The 19,580-nt window shown below is 37.4% G+C and overlaps 1 protein-coding gene and 1 long non-coding RNA gene across 4 annotated transcripts in view; both read right to left on the bottom strand.

Moving 5' to 3' along the window:
• LOC108199783 (uncharacterized) overlaps positions 1-18,997 on the bottom strand; it is a 45,041-nt gene extending 26,044 nt beyond the window's left edge. The window contains exons 1-3 of one of the 3 annotated variants that reach the window (XR_001802491.2): positions 18,717-18,971; positions 18,484-18,593; positions 8,533-8,839 (exon numbers count right to left, since the gene is read on the bottom strand). This is a non-coding gene — a long non-coding RNA (uncharacterized LOC108199783). Of the gene's footprint in view, positions 1-8,532; positions 8,840-18,483; positions 18,594-18,716 lie in introns of those variants that run through there. The other 2 variants (XR_001802492.2, XR_010286347.1) reach the window with 2 other exon arrangements.
• Positions 753-4,161, bottom strand: LOC108216802 (protein FAR1-RELATED SEQUENCE 5). The gene is made up of 4 exons (XM_017389641.2): positions 4,050-4,161; positions 2,519-3,416; positions 2,164-2,422; positions 753-1,976 (listed from the first exon to the last, which is right to left on the bottom strand). Exons 1-4 carry the CDS (start codon positions 4,150-4,152, stop codon positions 753-755), a joined length of 2,484 nt encoding a protein of 827 aa, XP_017245130.2. The 5' UTR covers positions 4,153-4,161.
• Positions 18,998-19,580: the final 583 nt, after the last annotated feature.

Below are 19,580 nucleotides of genomic sequence, written 5' to 3'. Positions count from 1 at the left end.
TCTAAGTGAAAGCAATGTTTTTCAAGTTGTAAATGAACAAAGAACAGAAGATCTATAAATCATTCTTTGTCTCCACCTGTAAGTATTATTTTTCATCATTAATTTTTGCATCAGTAATTATCATTGTTAATTTGTGCATCTTGGTCCCTTGATAGAAGCAATAAAATAAAATCATATATTTGTACTTGTTCATACTTAACCATGTTCATAATAAAAGATATTTTGAAAAATAAAACATAAAAAATAGACATATAAAGTCTGATTCTATAACATAACCAAATATTGCCAGTTTTTTTTTAATAAATGTAGTTGATTCCACTTTAGAAGCAAAAAAATAAAATAAAATAATATTCTATATTATTCATGTGTTTCATCAGTATTTGATTACTACATCAGTATTTTATAATTCATATACTATGATGCAACTATAGAGTCAATTAGAAATCACTGTCTCTAGAATAGTTTTTTGTGCATCAGGAATAGATACATCAGTATTTCTCATCAGTATTTTTCATCAGTATTACAACATGACAAGTCAACTGACTCTACATTAGAATCAACAAATCAACTCCAACACAATGATACTTGAAAAATCAATACACAAAATTAATCTAATAAAAAAAATACTGATTATATCAGAAATATTAAAAATCTTCACATTCTGAATCGCCAAACAACAATATTTCTTCATCACAAAATACTAACAACACAAAACATATCTACATTTTGAGAGTAACTACTAACTATACATACTAACTAGTCATATTTTGAGAGTAGAAGCTAGGACTAAGAGATACTTGTATATTAGGAATAGTTGGAATCTGCTGATTAACAAGGAGTTTCTTCGGACAGTTGCGTGAATCATGATACCCAAGAGTATGACAAAATTTACATGTCCTGGTTGGTCTTTTCTTCCCATCACGACTTAACTCTGCACCACCAACAATTCTTTTACGACATCCTTTGTTGTTACTTGGCAGTGGTGGAAGTACATTACTTGAACCTGAAGGCCTCACACCGAAAATCTCTTCCAGCATATCATCTTTTGTTGCCGGACGTTTATCAAATTTCTCTTCAACTCTAATCCTCAAGCACTTCATCTCATCCAACAAATACTCTAAACCTTTCAGGTTATTGCAAACATTATCAACACAAGCTTGATACTCTGTCCATATCCTCATTGCAATTTCTCTACTGATATGCCCATCAGTAGCACATTCGCTTTCATCAGTAAACTTCAATTTGCAAAATCTCTCTGCATTCCTCATCCAACGCTTACATATGAACTGATGTGGGATTTTATCAACACCCCACAAACTCAAACAATAGAAACAATGACGACACAGATAGCCTACTCTGGTAAACAGCTTGCAGGAACAGCTAATATCATATGTTGACAAACAAAATTCAACCTCAAACAACTTACCATTCAAGCTCTTATCACAAAGTAAATATTTATTCACGCCATCAGTAACAATTGGTTGCCCACCAAGACTGATATGAAAGCAACTGGCTTTTATTTGTTTTTGAACCTTATAAAACATACTTCGAGTATAAAGGCAAGCTGCATGCTTTTCAATAGCCTTCTCAGTAATAGATTGTGGAATACAATTCTTGTCAGTGGTGTTCAATTTGTTTTGGTCATGAATTTGTTTGTCAATAGCACTCTCATAACACAAGTAGAACTCTGAAAGAGTATCCCCTTTTTGGACGAAATGATTAAAGTAGAAATTACTGCTCTCTGACCTTGAGGTTGTTCTCAATAAGGCTCCCATTGGCTTGTCCGCAAAGAAAGCAGGAATCCATGATTCCCTCATTGCATATATCTCTTTCAACCAGACATGTTCACTTAATCCAAATTCCTTAAGCACATCATCCCAACCTTTTTCAAACTCAGGACCAGTCAAATGTGATGACCAAACAAACTTATTGAGTTTTTCCATAAATCCCGTTTCTGCACAGAACACAGGACCAACCTACATCCACAATATCAAAAACAACTGATAAGGGACCATGCAGAGAATTAATCATAAATAACAAAAAATTAACTTAAAATAATACAATATATGATTCTGAAGTGGAATTTTTTCCTAAAACATTTTCATACAAATATGTAATAAGAGAAATCAATAAATTCTACAATAGAATCAAGGATGATTATACCTTGGCAGGGAACTTTTGCATTATATGCCACATACAATAACGATGAATAGAATGTGGGAATGTGTTAGCAATTGCAACTTTCATCCCAAGACACTGATCAGTTATTATACATTTTGGTGGACGGCCAAATGCTTGAAGAAACATCTCACAAGCCCACGTGAAATTTGTTGCATCCTCATGATTTAGTAATGCAGAAGCAAAAGTAACACTCTTCCAATGATTATCTACTCCAATAAAAGGCACGAATACCATTCCATACCTTTCACACCAAAAAAATTGTAAAATTAGATAACAATGAAATTATTCAAAAAACTCATAATTTGCAAAATAAAATTAAACTGCATATCAAACTTACTTATTGGTACGGTATGTTGCATCAAAAGATACAACATCACCAAATACTTCATAACTCCTACGTCCTTGAATATCAGCCCAAAAAAGACGGGTAAGATGACCGTTTGAATCCGTCTGATATTCGAAAAAAAATCCTCCATCTGATACGTCCCTTTTGTTTTGAAACTTCTGTATCAGCATATCAGAATCATGTTTGCCGATATATAATTTTATATCTCTCATCCAGTTTTGAAAATCAACAGCGGTTGCCCCAACTTCAGAGTAGGATCCTGATATCGACTTGAACAAATTGTGAGCTCTATACGAGCCAATGTTTGATTTCGCAGCATCTAGAACAAATCGGCGCTGAAATGAAGTCATAGATCGATTACAAAGTAGAAATTCTTTTCCTGATGGCGATGCTAGACGATGGTTGTGAACTTCGATAAATGACGAAATAACATACGCATTGAAACCATTGTACTTCAGAATAATTTTTGCTCGACAGTCACATCTCTTTGTCACCGTCTTCCTCCTCTTGACTTGCAGTTGAACACTAGTTGATGCATGAGATGATTCTGAATTAACATCAACATCCTTTGTCATGGATGTATCGTGATGACCTCCTTTAGAACAAATTATGTACTTGGTAACTATAATACCATTCCTGACTTTTTGTGTTGATTTACGAACCTCAAATCCACCATCTCTGCCATAATCAGTATAGAACTTAAAAGCCGACTCAATGTCTTTAAACAGTTGACCAGGATATGGTTTAAGTTTGTCATCAGAAACTTTAGGATTCCACACTTTAGAGCTTCTACTAATTGACTCATCAAAACCTTCTAAGCAATCCTCAACAAAATCATGAACAGTAGTATCACAAACATTATCAACAACATCAATACAAACAGAATTGCCTGCAAAAATAATAAAAAAATATGTCATCATATAACATTCTAACATATACAGAATTTTGAATATATCATATGATTCTATAATATAATAATCTCATTAATATAATTTCATTCTATGTCAAATCCTGATGAGAATAATCATCAGGACCTGATAACAACTCATCAGTATTGGAGAATAAAAATATATATTCAATTTATAGATTCTATAATAGAAGCATTCATATACAAAATTTTGATTGTATTATATGATTCTATAACATAATCATCTCATTAACATAATTTGATTCTATGTCAGTTCCTGATGAGAATAATCATCAGGAACTGGTAACAACTCATCAGTATCTACAAACAACAACAATATTAAACATCAAAAAATGAATACAAAAAGTATAAATTTGAAAGTTCCTAGCTGTTTCTTACAATAATCATCAGTATCTCATATAATCTCATCAACATTATCTATCAGCAACAACACACACGGATAATTCGGAAAAGCTTATATGATTCTACAGCGGCAACAAAATTTAATAACAAAATCTTATTCGATTCTATAGTAGCACCATAAAAATCAAATTTTTATCTTCAAAAACTTATTTCAGTATTATTTATGCATAAAGTAGATCTATTGATTCGAACCTGATGATGATTGAATGTCAGCAACTTCGCGAAAATTAGCTTGATTTGAGGAAAACTGAGCTTGATTCGAGCAAAACACAGTTTGATTTGACGAAATCTCCATATCCGATAGCTTCAATCCACTGACAACGACGAATTTGGAGAAACAAAGATTCAGCGCGAGGATGATGAGAGATAGATTGAGAGATAGAAAGAAAGCGAGATGGAGAGCAGAGATCACAATCGCGCGAGATCAGAAATCGCGCGAGATATAGAGAGAGAGAGAGATGAAATAACGGCAAATAACGAAAATAACGGACAGAGCGAGAGAGAGAAAGAGTCAGTTTCCTAATTGAACATTGTTTATGAACAGCCGTTAGATTTGATTTAGATCTAACGGTCCAGATTAATGGAGGGGGTTCTCCACGAGACTCCATATAAGATGGTTCTCCATAGAACAAAGGCCTATATATATATATATATATATATATATATATATATAGAGAGAGAGAGAGAGAGAGAGAGAGAGAGAGAGTCCTACTCCAATAGAAACCAAATTAGCCTAAAAACTAAAAACCAGTTTCTGGACAGTTTTTTATCACTATTTTTGACTACAGAAATCACTAATTTGTACATAACATATCACTAATTTATATATAGCATATCTCGCCGATATAAATATATATATACACATATATGCAATGTATATGACCATCATCTTCTCCCAAATCATAATAATGGACCTCTTACCACCATTACCAGACGTTTCCATGACTTGCCACCATTGTCTATCATCACCAATAGTCACATACACTTTTCATCATAACTTACAAAATTAACGATTATTTACCATCATCACACAACTTCTCTTGCGGCTTCCTACCGCCAAGAACCTTCCTACGAATGAAATTGATCATTTATAATCGATTATCAATAGTTTAGATAAGTAGATTTTCTCAATTTGGACAATAAAAATCGCTGTTTACATACTGTATAAAAACAGTGATTAGTGCAGTATAAATTAGTGATACCCGTAGTTATAAATAGTGGTAGGGAAACTGGTTTCTAGTTTTTATTTTAGGAGTGGTTTCTATTTGATCATGAGCCTATATATATATATATATATATATATATATATATATATATATAGGTGAAAATTCAAGGGAGAACCATATTATATGGAGTTACATAGTAAACTCTTGATTAAATCTCCCGCGTTCATTTAGATCTAATCCAACGGGTGATAATATCTGAATAAAAAGAAAGAATATTACTGTGCCAAATATTGTCTTTTATTCAACACTTTCTCTCTTTACTCTCTATGTTTGCTCTCTCTGTCTGTTGTTGCTTTTCGTTCTTTTTTTTGAAAGATCCAAGAAAACTAAGATTCAGAATACACGCAAATCCTCGATACAAACAGTAATCGGAGTAGCTCGACAGATTCACACAAGAAGATCGAAGAAAATAGCTCGGAACAACAAATCGATCTAACTGGAAGGTCCTATCGTATGTAAGAAATTCTTGTTTTAAGTTCAACAAAATCAATACTCTTTTCATTCGATAAATTAGGGTTCCACTACTGTAGAATATTTCTATTCATGTTTATAGTATAATCATGTTATTTTCTCTGTTTCAGCCTTTCAGGTGATTTGGAATAACATTATTACAAAATGTTAAGGTGAATAGGTACAAAATCAATTTATAAGCACTTAATTTTCTAAGAGTATTTTACATATATTCTACCATAGAATAATTGTTGTTTATATTCTAGAGCATATTAGTATATTATGAATATTTTTTAAATATATTCTATTATAGAATAGGTGAAAAATTGATTTTAAATAATATAAGATTTTAAAGTATTTTGCATATGTTCCACCGTAGAATAAATGTTGGTTAAATCTTAGAGCAAATCAGTGGTATATTGTGAATGTTTTTGAATATATTCTACTATAGAATAAATGTGTTTAATATTCTTCAGTAGATAGCTGCTCTTAATGTTACTCATTGATATAATCACTTAATGTTGATAAGGTCTTATACTCTGTATTAGAGTCATGTTTATATCTCTAAAAGAATCATTTTTATGTTCTATATTATAATCATTTTCTATTCAGTATTAAAATTATTTTATGTGATGCATTAGAATGAAGTTTTTTGACATAATTATGAAGCAGAAATTATCTATTTGGTGTTTGTAATTTTTTTATTTTAATTGTTTTATATTTGATTTTTATTCTTTCAATCAATTTGCTGGTTATTGCCAATTATTTGTTATCTTTATTTTATGAATCTAATATAGAATCAAAATTGTGAACATAGATTTTACTCTGGAAGACAAACAGTCAATTTGTTAATTTATTACTTGATTTAGTTAATTTTGGTTGATTGATTTTTGAATCTGTTGTAGAACTATATCATATATGAGCAATCCTGGATTTTTTGATTTTCATTACTTTCGATTCTATTATAAAATCATAAATTTTCATTGTGATGTCAGATTGTTGATATATTGGTTTGAATGATACCAATGAACAAGTCTTTCGGACCCCTGTCAATGATAAGATTGTACCGATCATCAATATTGCATATGCTAAAGTTGTTAAGATATCGGTCTTAGCATTATTGGTGGAATGACACTTTTCACTTTGACAACAGCGGTTAAATGCATATATTCTTTTCCTTGTCATTTTTATTACCACAATATTTTCTGCATTACTTTTTTCTTAAATTGTTGCAAAATTTATGTTGGACACACCATGCCCAAGGTATCTTTTTGGCTCTGTGTTAAATGGCGAGAAGTTTATCTTGAAAGGCTAATTATAATTAATGACTCTTTACTTTATATCTATAAGTGAAGATTATTTACTCAAGAGGAAAAATAATTGAGTTTTTAAAAGAAACACAACAAATACGATAAAACATATATGGAATCAATTTCTTAGTTTAGTCGGTCACTTGTTAAATACCATGACCATTTGAAGTTGTAAATGATTTGCATTGTCTAGTGTGAGTTTTGTATGACATTGGTGTTAGCTTTTGCATGTGATGACTTTTATGTGGACCAATCAAAGCACATTAGATTTTATAATAGATGATGTAACTATTAATATGAATTGGTAATAATGCAGGGGCAATAGTAGGGCCATTGATTATCACAATTGCGCTTGCTCTTAAATATTTTTATGCAGAGTTTGTTTTAGGTGAAAAGGAATATGGCAGATAAAATCCGGTTTCGAAATGAGTTACTTTTAAGAACTCAGGTATATTATTAAACAATCTTATGTTGTGTTTCATTGTTCATAAATCATTCCAGCCTCTAGCCAATGGAGAATGTTGTTTAGTATTGCTTTTATATGAATTACAACTCCACTTGTCCGAAATTAACTTTCTTTGTACTCATTTTAGGTAATGACATTTTTTTTTTTTTTCAGTTGATTAGGCAATTTGCCACCCATACTTGGCACCTCTTCACGACATAAATGAGGAGCCTGTTTGTTCTCATCCTTTTAGTTTCGACTTTGAGTAGCCATCATGCAGTGAAGAGAATATCAAGAAACTCATGTGGAGAGATTCTGTGAAATTCAATCCTTGCCCAATTTATTAAGGAATTTCATTTAGCAAATGAGTGTTATCGAATGTTGTTAGGTGTTGCAGAGTCAAAAATTTAAGAATGATCCTCAAGTAGAATAGTTCAAAAAAGTAGAGTGGATATATTGAGTGTTAACAAAAGTTGTTCCTGCAACTAACATTGTGATTCTTTTATCATCCTTGTAATATTCTAAGGTGTGTGTGGTAGACTAGTAGAGTTCATAATTTTATTGTTTAGAGAGTTTTCTAATTCTTTATATCTTGGTGGTTAATGATCTTTCCAAATATATAGTTTATTTCAAATCAGTTTCTTTTTTTTTTTATCTTTTCACACAAAACTATAATTTTCAAATTGATAGGCAGTATAAAATGATTGAAATCACTTCAACTTTGTTTTTTAGATCTGCAAATAATTAATAATATATGTAAACTCCAATCATTTAGATTTGGACAAAGTAGCCTTTAATTTATCCTTGAAAAGAATAAAAACATGCTTTGGATAACTAAATTGTGTTTTTAAAAATAATTTTTCTTTTTACAGTTAAATGGTGGTATTGTAGTGTAAATATACAAAGTTTTACATTGCTTGATTAATATTCTACCGTTGAACTTTATTCTTGCCTACAATGTTAATGAAGTTGTTGATATCATACTTAACATGTTTTGTTTGTTTAGTGAGACATCTTTAATATTGGATCTTAAATGTATGTTATGTGCTCAAGTAGATATATTTTAATTTGAAAGTAGAAGAAAAAATGATTTTACTCCATGGCATGACAAATGATTCTATTGCTAAGCATGAAAAGTAATTCTACTACTCAATAAGATAATATTAAGACTCTGGGAAAAACTGAAAAGTGCTTCGAGAATAAAAAGTATTCCACGGTAGAATATGTTAAACTACAACTTAAAATGACAAAAAAAAATTATAATAATACTACTATATAAAATACATAAAAGGGATCCTGCTGCACAATATGTCAAACACTAAACATTATAACAAGTTTTTTTTTATTATGATACTGCTATATGAAAATACATAGAAGAAAAGATATCTGCAAAATTCATCTCTCCTATAATAATGAAAGAACTGGCTACTCATGAATTAGATACAATGATGGGGCTCCAAGAAATTGTTGCAGCAAGTGAGCTGCAATAAGTTGTGTGATTCCACCTAATGCACACCGTCCAAGATTCTGGTCCTCTGATTCTTGAAGGAACTACAAGTGTAATGACAAGCAGTAAGCTTCACATTACGAAAACAAATATTAAAAAAAATTCAGATTACCTTCAGTTTACTATTTTCATAGGCCTTAAAATCATTTACTTGTTATAGCCAAATTTGGCTAGGTCCTTGTTGGGCCAAGTATGTACTTAGTTTAACTAAGTAAGACATGAATTGGGCTAAGAGTCCTATATAAAGGAAGGACGCGTCCTCCTGCTTATAAAGGGAGGACGCGACCGACCCTTGAAGACACTAGTCTGAACGGAAGGGCGCAGCCCTCCGTGACGCGACTGATCCGCCGATGTTGCGTATCTTAATGAAGAGGACGCGTCCTCCGCGTCGGAAGGAGGGATGTGTCCTCCAGGTCACACGTGTCCCGACGCGTCCTCCTGCTTATAAGGGGAGGATGCGATCGACCCTTGGTGTTGCGTGAAGAGGAGGCGTCCTCCTGCTTATAAAGGGAGGATGCGACCGACCCTTGGTGTTGCTTGAAAAGGACGCGTCCTCCGAGTCACAAGGAGGGACGCCTTACTTGAGAGTGTTGATGGAGAGACGCGACCGACCTCCGTCCACCCACGTCCTGTAATATGTGGAGGAGGGCACGCCCTCTTCGGAGGTGACCGAGGGGCGCGTCCCTTGTAAGAAGTTGACAATGAGATGAAGACCAAGGGCGTGCCTTTAACGGGGTGTCCTCGCCTCCCCGGGGGCGCGACCTCATGTTAAAGAAGGACCTGTCTGATGTGTTGTAAGAAGGCTCTTCTTATGGGAGAGTGTACATTCGCTGAGACAACCCTTCCGAGGGAGACGAAGACCGTCCCTCCGGGGATAGGAAGACCTACCCCTCCGGGGGGGATATGACGACCCCTCCGGGGGATACGACGACTCTTCCGAGGTGTTGTAGCTGTTTTTGTATATCATGTGGAGGGGAGGACGCGCCCTCCCCAGACATGGCCCGGGAGGTGCGGTCTCTTGTCCAGTAAGGAGGATTGAAGACAAGATAAGGGAAGGAAGCGCCCTCCCCAGACATGGCCCGGGAGGTGCGGTCTCTTGTCCAGTAAACAGGGATGAAGACGGGAATTGGGAAGGACACGTCCTCCCTATCAGGGCGCGTCCTTTGACTCAGAAGAGGCATAGTTATGAAATACATGATGAAAGAAAGAGGATGAGTGAGTCTCCGTGACGACCCTTCCGAGGGATATGAAGACTAGTTACCAAGCTCATTTGGTAGTTATCAGGCTCATCTGATAGTTCCCGGGCTCATCCGGGCATGATCTACAATCCTCAATCCTGCTATCTGCCGAGTTAACCCTCGTGTGGGGGCTTGAGGTGATCATGGCTCTTGAAGGCCCTCCGGGGTAACACGAAGGCCGATCATATGTCTGGATCCTGTATTCTGGTGAGTTAGCCCTCATCGGGGGATTGAGACGATCGTGTAATTTGGCTCCTTGTCTACCTTGTTTGAAGATGAAGACCTCACCGAGAGGTGAGGACGTGTCCCTGCACCTCGAGGGGTTAGTCATGGCTCCCCCAGATAACTTCTCCATAAGAGTCGTGGACTCGTGGTAGATGCTATCTCTCGTAGTGGAGATATCGTTGAATCCGTGATCTATTTGGATTAGGAGTCTGAGGTAGTCATACTCAAGACTAATTCTAACAGGAGTAGGATTCTCCAAGATGGGCCTTCGGCCTATCTCCGACCTTATTGCCAAGAGGCCTAGTCCTGATCAAACTAGGACTCCTGGTTCCATAGAACTACGTATGGCTTGATCCCCTATAAATATAGGGGTACGTAGGCACATTGGGGGATCATGAGTTGAGAGCACGTGAGACCAACTCAAAACTCTAATCTCAGCCACCCCCTAAAACAAACAACCACCACTCTCCAGCGACCAAAACCACCGTCACGGATCTTGATTCCGGCCGTGAACCTCATCTTTGTTGATTACCAAATTCCTCTATCAACAAATTGGCGCTAGAAGGAGGGGCTATTCAAGATCTTCATCTTAGGAGGAAGAGATGTCACACGACGGAGATTCGCACGTAGAGGAGGAGCGTTTTCCGGCAGGGCGATGGCTAGAGCACAAAAGAGGAGGAGATCTTCATCTACTTTTTCAGAAAAAGGACGATATCTCCATCGGGAGTTTGAAGGAGGACGATCATCAACTAAATTCTAGGAGGTAACCTAATGTGCGAACAAGGTATTCTGGACCGGGGAGTCAGCGAAGGATGCGATTTTCGGAGACTTGACACCTACGAAGAGGGTACGCCTCCCTCGGACAGAGTACACCTCCCCCGGAGAGAGTACACCTCCCCTGACAGGGTACGCCTCCAGGTGATGTGGTGTCCGACGACCACCGTGAGGAATTCATCCCTTGACACCTACGAAGAGGGTACGCCTCCCCCGGAGAGAGTACACCTCCCCTGACAGGGTACGCCTCCAGGTGATGTGGTGTCTGACGACCACCGTGAGGAATGCATCCCTTGACACCTACGAAGAGGGTACGCCTCCCCCGGACAGGGTACACCTCCCCCGGATAGAGTACACCTCCCCAGGACAGGGTACACCTCCCTCTGACAGGGTACACCTCCAAGTGATGTGGTGCTCGACTACCACCGTGAGGAATGAATTCCCTGACACCTCCGAAGAAGGCGCACCTCCGGGTAAGATTCTCACAATGCTTTCGCATGTTATTGCTAACAAGTCTGTTGTGGTTTGAGTCTTTACGAGAAGGAGATCGCCTCCCTGGAAGCCTCAACGGTTTTCTGAAGGGGCGCGCCCTCCCCAGAGCAAGTAATTTGAGGTTCGCGAGAGGCGCATGTTGAAGGCCTGACCACGTGTGATGATATGAACGGGAAGGTTACGAAGGGCGAGCTATTGAGATGGAACCTAGCTCGAAAAGTCGTAAGGGTGCGCGCCTTCCCCTGACCGGGCGCGCCCTCAGGTAAATACTAAACTCCCCCAGTATTTGGTTCCCTAAGACTACTACATGTGTAAATTCACAGGTAATATGGTGTTACCTTTATGAGGAATACACCTCTTCGCCGTGAGGAGTAGTCGCACTTTCCTCCAACAAGGCGCGCCCTCCTAAAGGGGTACGCCATATCCAACCAGTATTCTATCAGAGAACGAATTGCGCGCCTCCCTCTGACAGGGCGCGCCCTCTGGTATGTCTGATGCATTAATTGCTTCATATGATACTTTGTGAAGACAAACATACTCAGGAAGGAGCTCACTAGTCTTGAAGAGGTCACGTCCCTCCCTAGGGCGCGTCCTCCCGGAAGTACTCATCACTTGAGGAAGCACATGAGGGCGCGCCCCCAGGATAATAATGTTGAGAAGGGAGATGCTTCAAAGACGCGCCTCCTCCTAGTTGGACGCACCCCGAGTTCCAAGGTCATGTTTCCAGGGTTGATAATTTGGGAGGACGCGTCTTCCCCTAACAGGGCGCGTCGTGAGGTAACACTGACCATCAGTATTAAGTCGTATACATGATAAAGTGCAGGTCAAGTCTAACATGCTAAAGGAGCTGTCCATCTTGATGAGGGCGCGCCCTCCGTTCTACGGGAACGTAGCATGATACCTGCAAGGTCTTTGATTAAGGTACACTTAAGGCCTTTCAAAGGTTACCAAATTATCCATGACTAGCTCTGGGTACTATGAATTTTAACCATCCATGATACGCTCTGGATGTCATCCACGATTTACTCTGGATGCTATGATTATTTACGTGTCCATGATATGCTCTGGATACTATATTTGCGCATCCATAATACGCTCTGGACATTATACTTGCGCATCCATGATACGCTCTGGATCTTACATATTCATGATATGCTCTGGATAACAGTTTATACTATTAATTCCCCATTGAGCTATTAGCTCTGGGACCCGTGCGATGCACCGGAGCTTTTTTAAACCACGATAAGATTCGTGATGCCTCGTATGGGATGATGTATGGACTGGGGAGTGGTCCTTTTGAATTTCTTAAGCAAGTGATTCACGCGTGAAAAAGTAAAGCTGCGCCAAAGGCCGCGCCCTCTACTTAATCCTTGGAAAAGATCAAAAGAGCCTTACAAGTAAGGCTGCGCCCTCTGCTTATACAGTCCTTGAAAGAAAAGAAATATTGCAAGGCAGCGCCATCAGCCGCGCCCTCTGCTTAGGCAATTCTTTAACAAAAAGAATTAAAAGGGGTCATGTTATAACTAGGCGGCGCCATTCTGTAAGTCGCGCCTTATATTTACTATTCCCAGATACCATGGACACAGTAAGGCTGAAAAAAAAGCCACAAACCTTCGCACAGCGAAGGCGCGCCCTTCTTTTGTTGAAGTTCATTGGCGCGAATGTTATGGTTGAATGTGTCATTTGGAAGGAATAAGCGAAGCTGCGCCACTGTCAACGACAGATAGGCCGCGCCCCCTGTTTTCTTTTGTCTACATAAAGATTGCTTATTATTTATGAACACATCAAGAAGACGCGACAGCCTCATGCTTAGCAACTTTGCTAAATGATCAAAGACACCGACATTATATACATGCAAGGCTTGTGCACAGCCTGCATCTTGGAATGTCGAGGAATAGAAGTGGCTTACGTCACGCCTCTATGCGCGGACGCGCTCTCGGAAGAGGATGTGTGGTATGGAGTAAAAATTTCCCTGATATCTCCAATATCAAGAAAATTTGGGGAGTACTTGTTATAGCCAAATTTGGCTAGGTCCTTGTTGGGCCAAGTATGTACTTAGTTTAACTAAGTAAGACATGAATTGGGCTAAGAGTCCTATATAAAGGAAGGACGCGTCCTCCTGCTTATAAAGGGAGGACGCGACCGACCCTTGAAGACACTAGTCTGAACGGAAGGGCGCAGCCCTCCGTGACGCGACTGATCCGCCGATGTTGCGTATCTTAATGAAGAGGACGCGTCCTCCGCGTCGGAAGGAGGGATGTGTCCTCCAGGTCACACGTGTCCCGACGCGTCCTCCTGCTTATAAGGGGAGGATGCGATCGACCCTTGGTGTTGCGTGAAGAGGAGGCGTCCTCCTGCTTATAAAGGGAGGATGCGACCGACCCTTGGTGTTGCTTGAAAAGGACGCGTCCTCCGAGTCACAAGGAGGGACGCCTTACTTGAGAGTGTTGATGGAGAGACGCGACCGACCTCCGTCCACCCACGTCCTGTAATATGTGGAGGAGGGCACGCCCTCTTCGGAGGTGACCGAGGGGCGCGTCCCTTGTAAGAAGTTGACAATGAGATGAAGACCAAGGGCGTGCCTTTAACGGGGTGTCCTCGCCTCCCCGGGGGCGCGACCTCATGTTAAAGAAGGACCTGTCTGATGTGTTGTAAGAAGGCTCTTCTTATGGGAGAGTGTACATTCGCTGAGACAACCCTTCCGAGGGAGACGAAGACCGTCCCTCCGGGGATAGGAAGACCTACCCCTCCGGGGGGGATATGACGACCCCTCCGGGGGATACGACGACTCTTCCGAGGTGTTGTAGCTGTTTTTGTATATCATGTGGAGGGGAGGACGCGCCCTCCCCAGACATGGCCCGGGAGGTGCGGTCTCTTGTCCAGTAAGGAGGATTGAAGACAAGATAAGGGAAGGAAGCGCCCTCCCCAGACATGGCCCGGGAGGTGCGGTCTCTTGTCCAGTAAACAGGGATGAAGACGGGAATTGGGAAGGACACGTCCTCCCTATCAGGGCGCGTCCTTTGACTCAGAAGAGGCATAGTTATGAAATACATGATGAAAGAAAGAGGATGAGTGAGTCTCCGTGACGACCCTTCCGAGGGATATGAAGACTAGTTACCAAGCTCATTTGGTAGTTATCAGGCTCATCTGATAGTTCCCGGGCTCATCCGGGCATGATCTACAATCCTCAATCCTGCTATCTGCCGAGTTAACCCTCGTGTGGGGGCTTGAGGTGATCATGGCTCTTGAAGGCCCTCCGGGGTAACACGAAGGCCGATCATATGTCTGGATCCTGTATTCTGGTGAGTTAGCCCTCATCGGGGGATTGAGACGATCGTGTAATTTGGCTCCTTGTCTACCTTGTTTGAAGATGAAGACCTCACCGAGAGGTGAGGACGTGTCCCTGCACCTCGAGGGGTTAGTCATGGCTCCCCCAGATAACTTCTCCATAAGAGTCGTGGACTCGTGGTAGATGCTATCTCTCGTAGTGGAGATATCGTTGAATCCGTGATCTATTTGGATTAGGAGTCTGAGGTAGTCATACTCAAGACTAATTCTAACAGGAGTAGGATTCTCCAAGATGGGCCTTCGGCCTATCTCCGACCTTATTGCCAAGAGGCCTAGTCCTGATCAAACTAGGACTCCTGGTTCCATAGAACTACGTATGGCTTGATCCCCTATAAATATAGGGGTACGTAGGCACATTGGGGGATCATGAGTTGAGAGCACGTGAGACCAACTCAAAACTCTAATCTCAGCCACCCCCTAAAACAAACAACCACCACTCTCCAGCGACCAAAACCACCGTCACGGATCTTGATTCCGGCCGTGAACCTCATCTTTGTTGATTACCAAATTCCTCTATCAACACATACCTAATCTTGATTATCTATAGTGATCTATGAAAAATATAATATACATTTCGATGTCATTACTTACTTGGAACAAATATAACATATGACTATAAAGCAAAAATAATTCCTTACTTGTAAAAAGGGCTGCAATAGGATCAAAACTATTATTTCGAAGTTGAGCTCTTTCACAATAGTATTAAATGCATCATCAAAGCAGTTCTTCAGGGCTGGTACTATTAGAAAAACTTCTAAATCAGAGAGAAAAAGTCTAACGCATAATAATCACGAGCCATAGCTTCATAGTCCTAATTTACTAGATTAAGAACATGACCTATAATAATTGATATTGCATCTTCAAGAGTCACACTCATCATTTCAAAACATTATTATTCTGGTCATATACAATATACAAGTAAGCTGCTCTTTAGTTCAAATAACAATTATGCTATTGTTGAACATAAGCATAAAATAATCACACTGTACAAGTGATTAGGTCTCTACTATAAAGAACTATTATTCTGTTATAGAACATTAGTATTAGAAATTCACAATACACAAGTAATCTGTTATCTATTATAAACGATCAACTATTCTGTTATAGAATATCAGCATAAAACATATAGAGTACACAATTAGTCTTATCCATTAGATTAATAACAACTATTCTATAGTAGAGCATGAGCACAAAACATTGAAATCCTACTAGTAATATGCTCTATTGTACGAACAACAACTATTCTATTCTAAATTATACGCACATAACATTCACAATCTACCAGTAAACAACTATTCTATTTTAGAATATAAGTACAAAATAATCTACTAGTATTCTGCTTTATAATATGAAAAAAAAATCTGCAGTAGAACTTATACAAAATACACATTCATGCCTGGAATAACATTAAAGGACATATATTCTATTATAGAACATTATACTCTGTAAAAATGGATAACTGTAAATTAATTTCTTACCGATTCGCTTTAATATCTTGTAATTTGTAATTATCTTTCCAAACAATCTGAAACAAAAACTGAACTAATTATGTTATAATCACAAATCGAAATGTTCTAATTCAAAACCCTAATTTATCAAACCAAAATAACATAGATATTACTCGATCAAGTTCCATTTGCTTCTGATTAATTTGATCTTGTATTTCAAGTCTTCGATCTGCTCTTGAAAAAGACCGATTCTTATTCTGAGCTTGGTTTGTTGATCTTCGTTGTTTGTGTATCGCTATCTCTGTCTCTCTCTCTCCCTCTCTCTCTCTCTCGGTTGTGTGTATAGTGCGTGTGTGTATAAGTGACTGTATTGCAAGTGACTGTAATATCTTTAATCGCAGCCATTCATTCTATCTTAATATATCAACGGTTCAGATGGTGGTGTACTATGGAACTCTATATAAGGAGCCCTCTCTAGAGTGCCACTCTATATATATATATATATATATAGGGTATGGTTCAATGAGGAACTCTTCTATTTTAGTAACCTGGTAACTTTCGATCTTAGCCACACAATTCCCTTCTGCATCTACCCCACCATTCTGTAACTGCTAGCTAACTACATGTGTCCAGTAACTTTGAGTAACTGCAAGTCATATAACTGTAATCCTTACATGTTGATTAATTATTCTGTTTTTATTTCATATTAATATTTTTAATACTATGACAAATAAAATACGGAACACATAACAAACAATGAAATATGACAAATAAAATACAGAACATGCGAGAAATTTTAAATAAAAAATTACACAAATAAAAAAAATCATATTATATATAACAAACAAAATACAGAACCTGTGAGAAAACTACAAAATATAAATAAATACAGGACATTGTATTTTTTGTTCTTCAATTTTTAATGTTATGTATTTTATGTACTGTATTATTTATAAATATACAGTCAGGTTTCAAGACAAGTTTTATGTCCTGTAATTTGGTCAGGTATGTCCTGTATCTTTTAACAGTTAGTTTTTAGAAGAGTTACTAGGTTACCATATTTGTTAGTTCCTCAAGGAGAAGGCCCCTATATATATATATATATATATATATATATATATATATATATATATATATATATATATATATATATCTAATAAAGAATGCTATATTATAATTAAAAAGTATAAGAACAAACAAATATAAAACATAAATAAAACGCACAAATAATGAACATATAAAAAAAAAATACCCAATAAAAATAGAGGATGTAAGTAAATACAAAACACAAAATAATATATACAACAAAGTTTGCACAAAGCCTATGTTGACTAAAATGTGGTGTATATAGTTATATTGTTGCACGCATAGAGAGTAAGAGTCATTGCACGATTGAGGGATTGCCCTTAAAGCTACCAGTTTGTCTTGATCTCTATTTCGCAATTTATAGCTAAAGTTTATAAATTTATATTTTTTGGTTATTAGAGTATGGTCTAGGATGCAAGATGACAACCAAGGGAGACACATACAGCTTTGGGATTTTACTACTGGAGATGCTGACAAGTAAAAAGCCTACCCATCGTATGTTTCGGGGAGGGCTTAACCTTCACAACTTTGTTTGGATGTCCCTGCCCGACAAAGTAATTGACATTACTGACCCACTCATTATGGAAATGACATCTAGAACGGATGGCAAACAAGTAGAAAAGCGCCTGACTAGAATGTTTGATATTGGTTTGGCATGCTCCAAGCCATCACCAAAGGCTCGACCAGACATGCATGCTGTATTACGCGAGCTAGAATCCATTAGGAACAGCTTCTAGGTTAATTAACTGTGCACTACCTCACCTTTACAGGGATGATAGAAAATTATAGACATTTTGTCGTCTACATTATTTCCTATTATGCATAATAATCTCATTAAAAGACTAACTGCAATTCATACGGACCTGAAGAGCCTATTGCCTATCAATGTATGTTAAGTATATATATTTAGGAAGCCTGAAAATGATAATACTAGAGTGCTAAACAATGCAAAATGGTACATCAGCAAACAATTGAAGATTCTAATTTAAATTCCCATCTCAATTTGAGGCTTGCTTTACCAACCTTATAAATGGAAAACATAGGTTTTTTTTTTGAAAAGCGGAAAACATAGTTTACCTGCAAATGACAATGCATGTACCGCGATGTGAAAGCTTCTGTGAGCAATTATCTGACTTCCATCACACTGCTGACCAACTTTCCATAGCCTATATTCCAAAAATATTAGTCTGCAAACAAATAAAGAAAATCATTATACAGGATTTAAAAGCATTGCCAACTCTTTTAAGCATTGTATCAAACATGTGGTGCTCTAATCTACTTAGGAATACATTAGGTGAAAAAAAATATACATGTAAGAAATGGAAGCTGTGAATACATGTCAGAATTGCGAACTTAAGGAGAATACATATGAGAAGTGCAGCACGTTTGTGCACGGGATAAAAACTGGAAAATCACCATGTTTTTGTATCAGGGGGAAATAGCAGTTTCTACGGGTAACTGGCGAAGTGAATACATTTTGTCAATTCAGTACTTTATAGTTTGCAACATTTTAATTTTTGACATACGTTAAAATTATTATTTTCTATTTTCAAAAAATATATATATAATTAATATTTTATTTCACAAAAATAATATTATTATACAATCATAAAAATGTGAGTTAAATATATTAAGAAATAGAAAGAATATTATTATTTAGTTTCAAAAAATGGCCAGTCAAGTACTTTTGTAGTTATTAAATAGACTTGATGGTAAAAGTCAGAAGTTTTATTTATTTATTTTTCAATATTAGTTCTAAATTTTTACTCGTACTTTAAAATGTGCATTTTTCAGATAAATGTATTAAAAATTCCTACAAGATTTAGATTATTCTTTTCTGCCAGAAAGATTTAGATTTTTAAAAACAATACTCCCTCTGTCCCATTTAATTGTATACGTTTCTTTTTAACTGCTCGACACGCATTTCAATGCTCTTATAAAACCTAGTTCCGTAACTTATTTTTGAGATTTTCTTTTTCTGAATAAAAATATAACATCCAAACTTTAATTCAGAAAAAGAAAATTTTAAAAATAAATTCCACAACTACATTTTACGGGAGCATTAAAGTCCGTACCGCGTCCCCGTCCCCCCATGTATACAACTCAGGGGGACGGAGGGAGTACTAAACAATACTAAATCATATATTTTCCTAAATAATAAATATCCGATTTGA

The sequence above is a fragment of the Daucus carota genome, chromosome 8 (genome assembly GCF_001625215.2).
Source record: "Daucus carota subsp. sativus chromosome 8, DH1 v3.0, whole genome shotgun sequence".
Taxonomy (NCBI): domain Eukaryota; kingdom Viridiplantae; phylum Streptophyta; class Magnoliopsida; order Apiales; family Apiaceae; genus Daucus; species Daucus carota.
The sequence above is the reverse complement of the archived record's forward strand: the minus strand, read 5'-3'. Positions and strand labels throughout refer to the sequence as shown.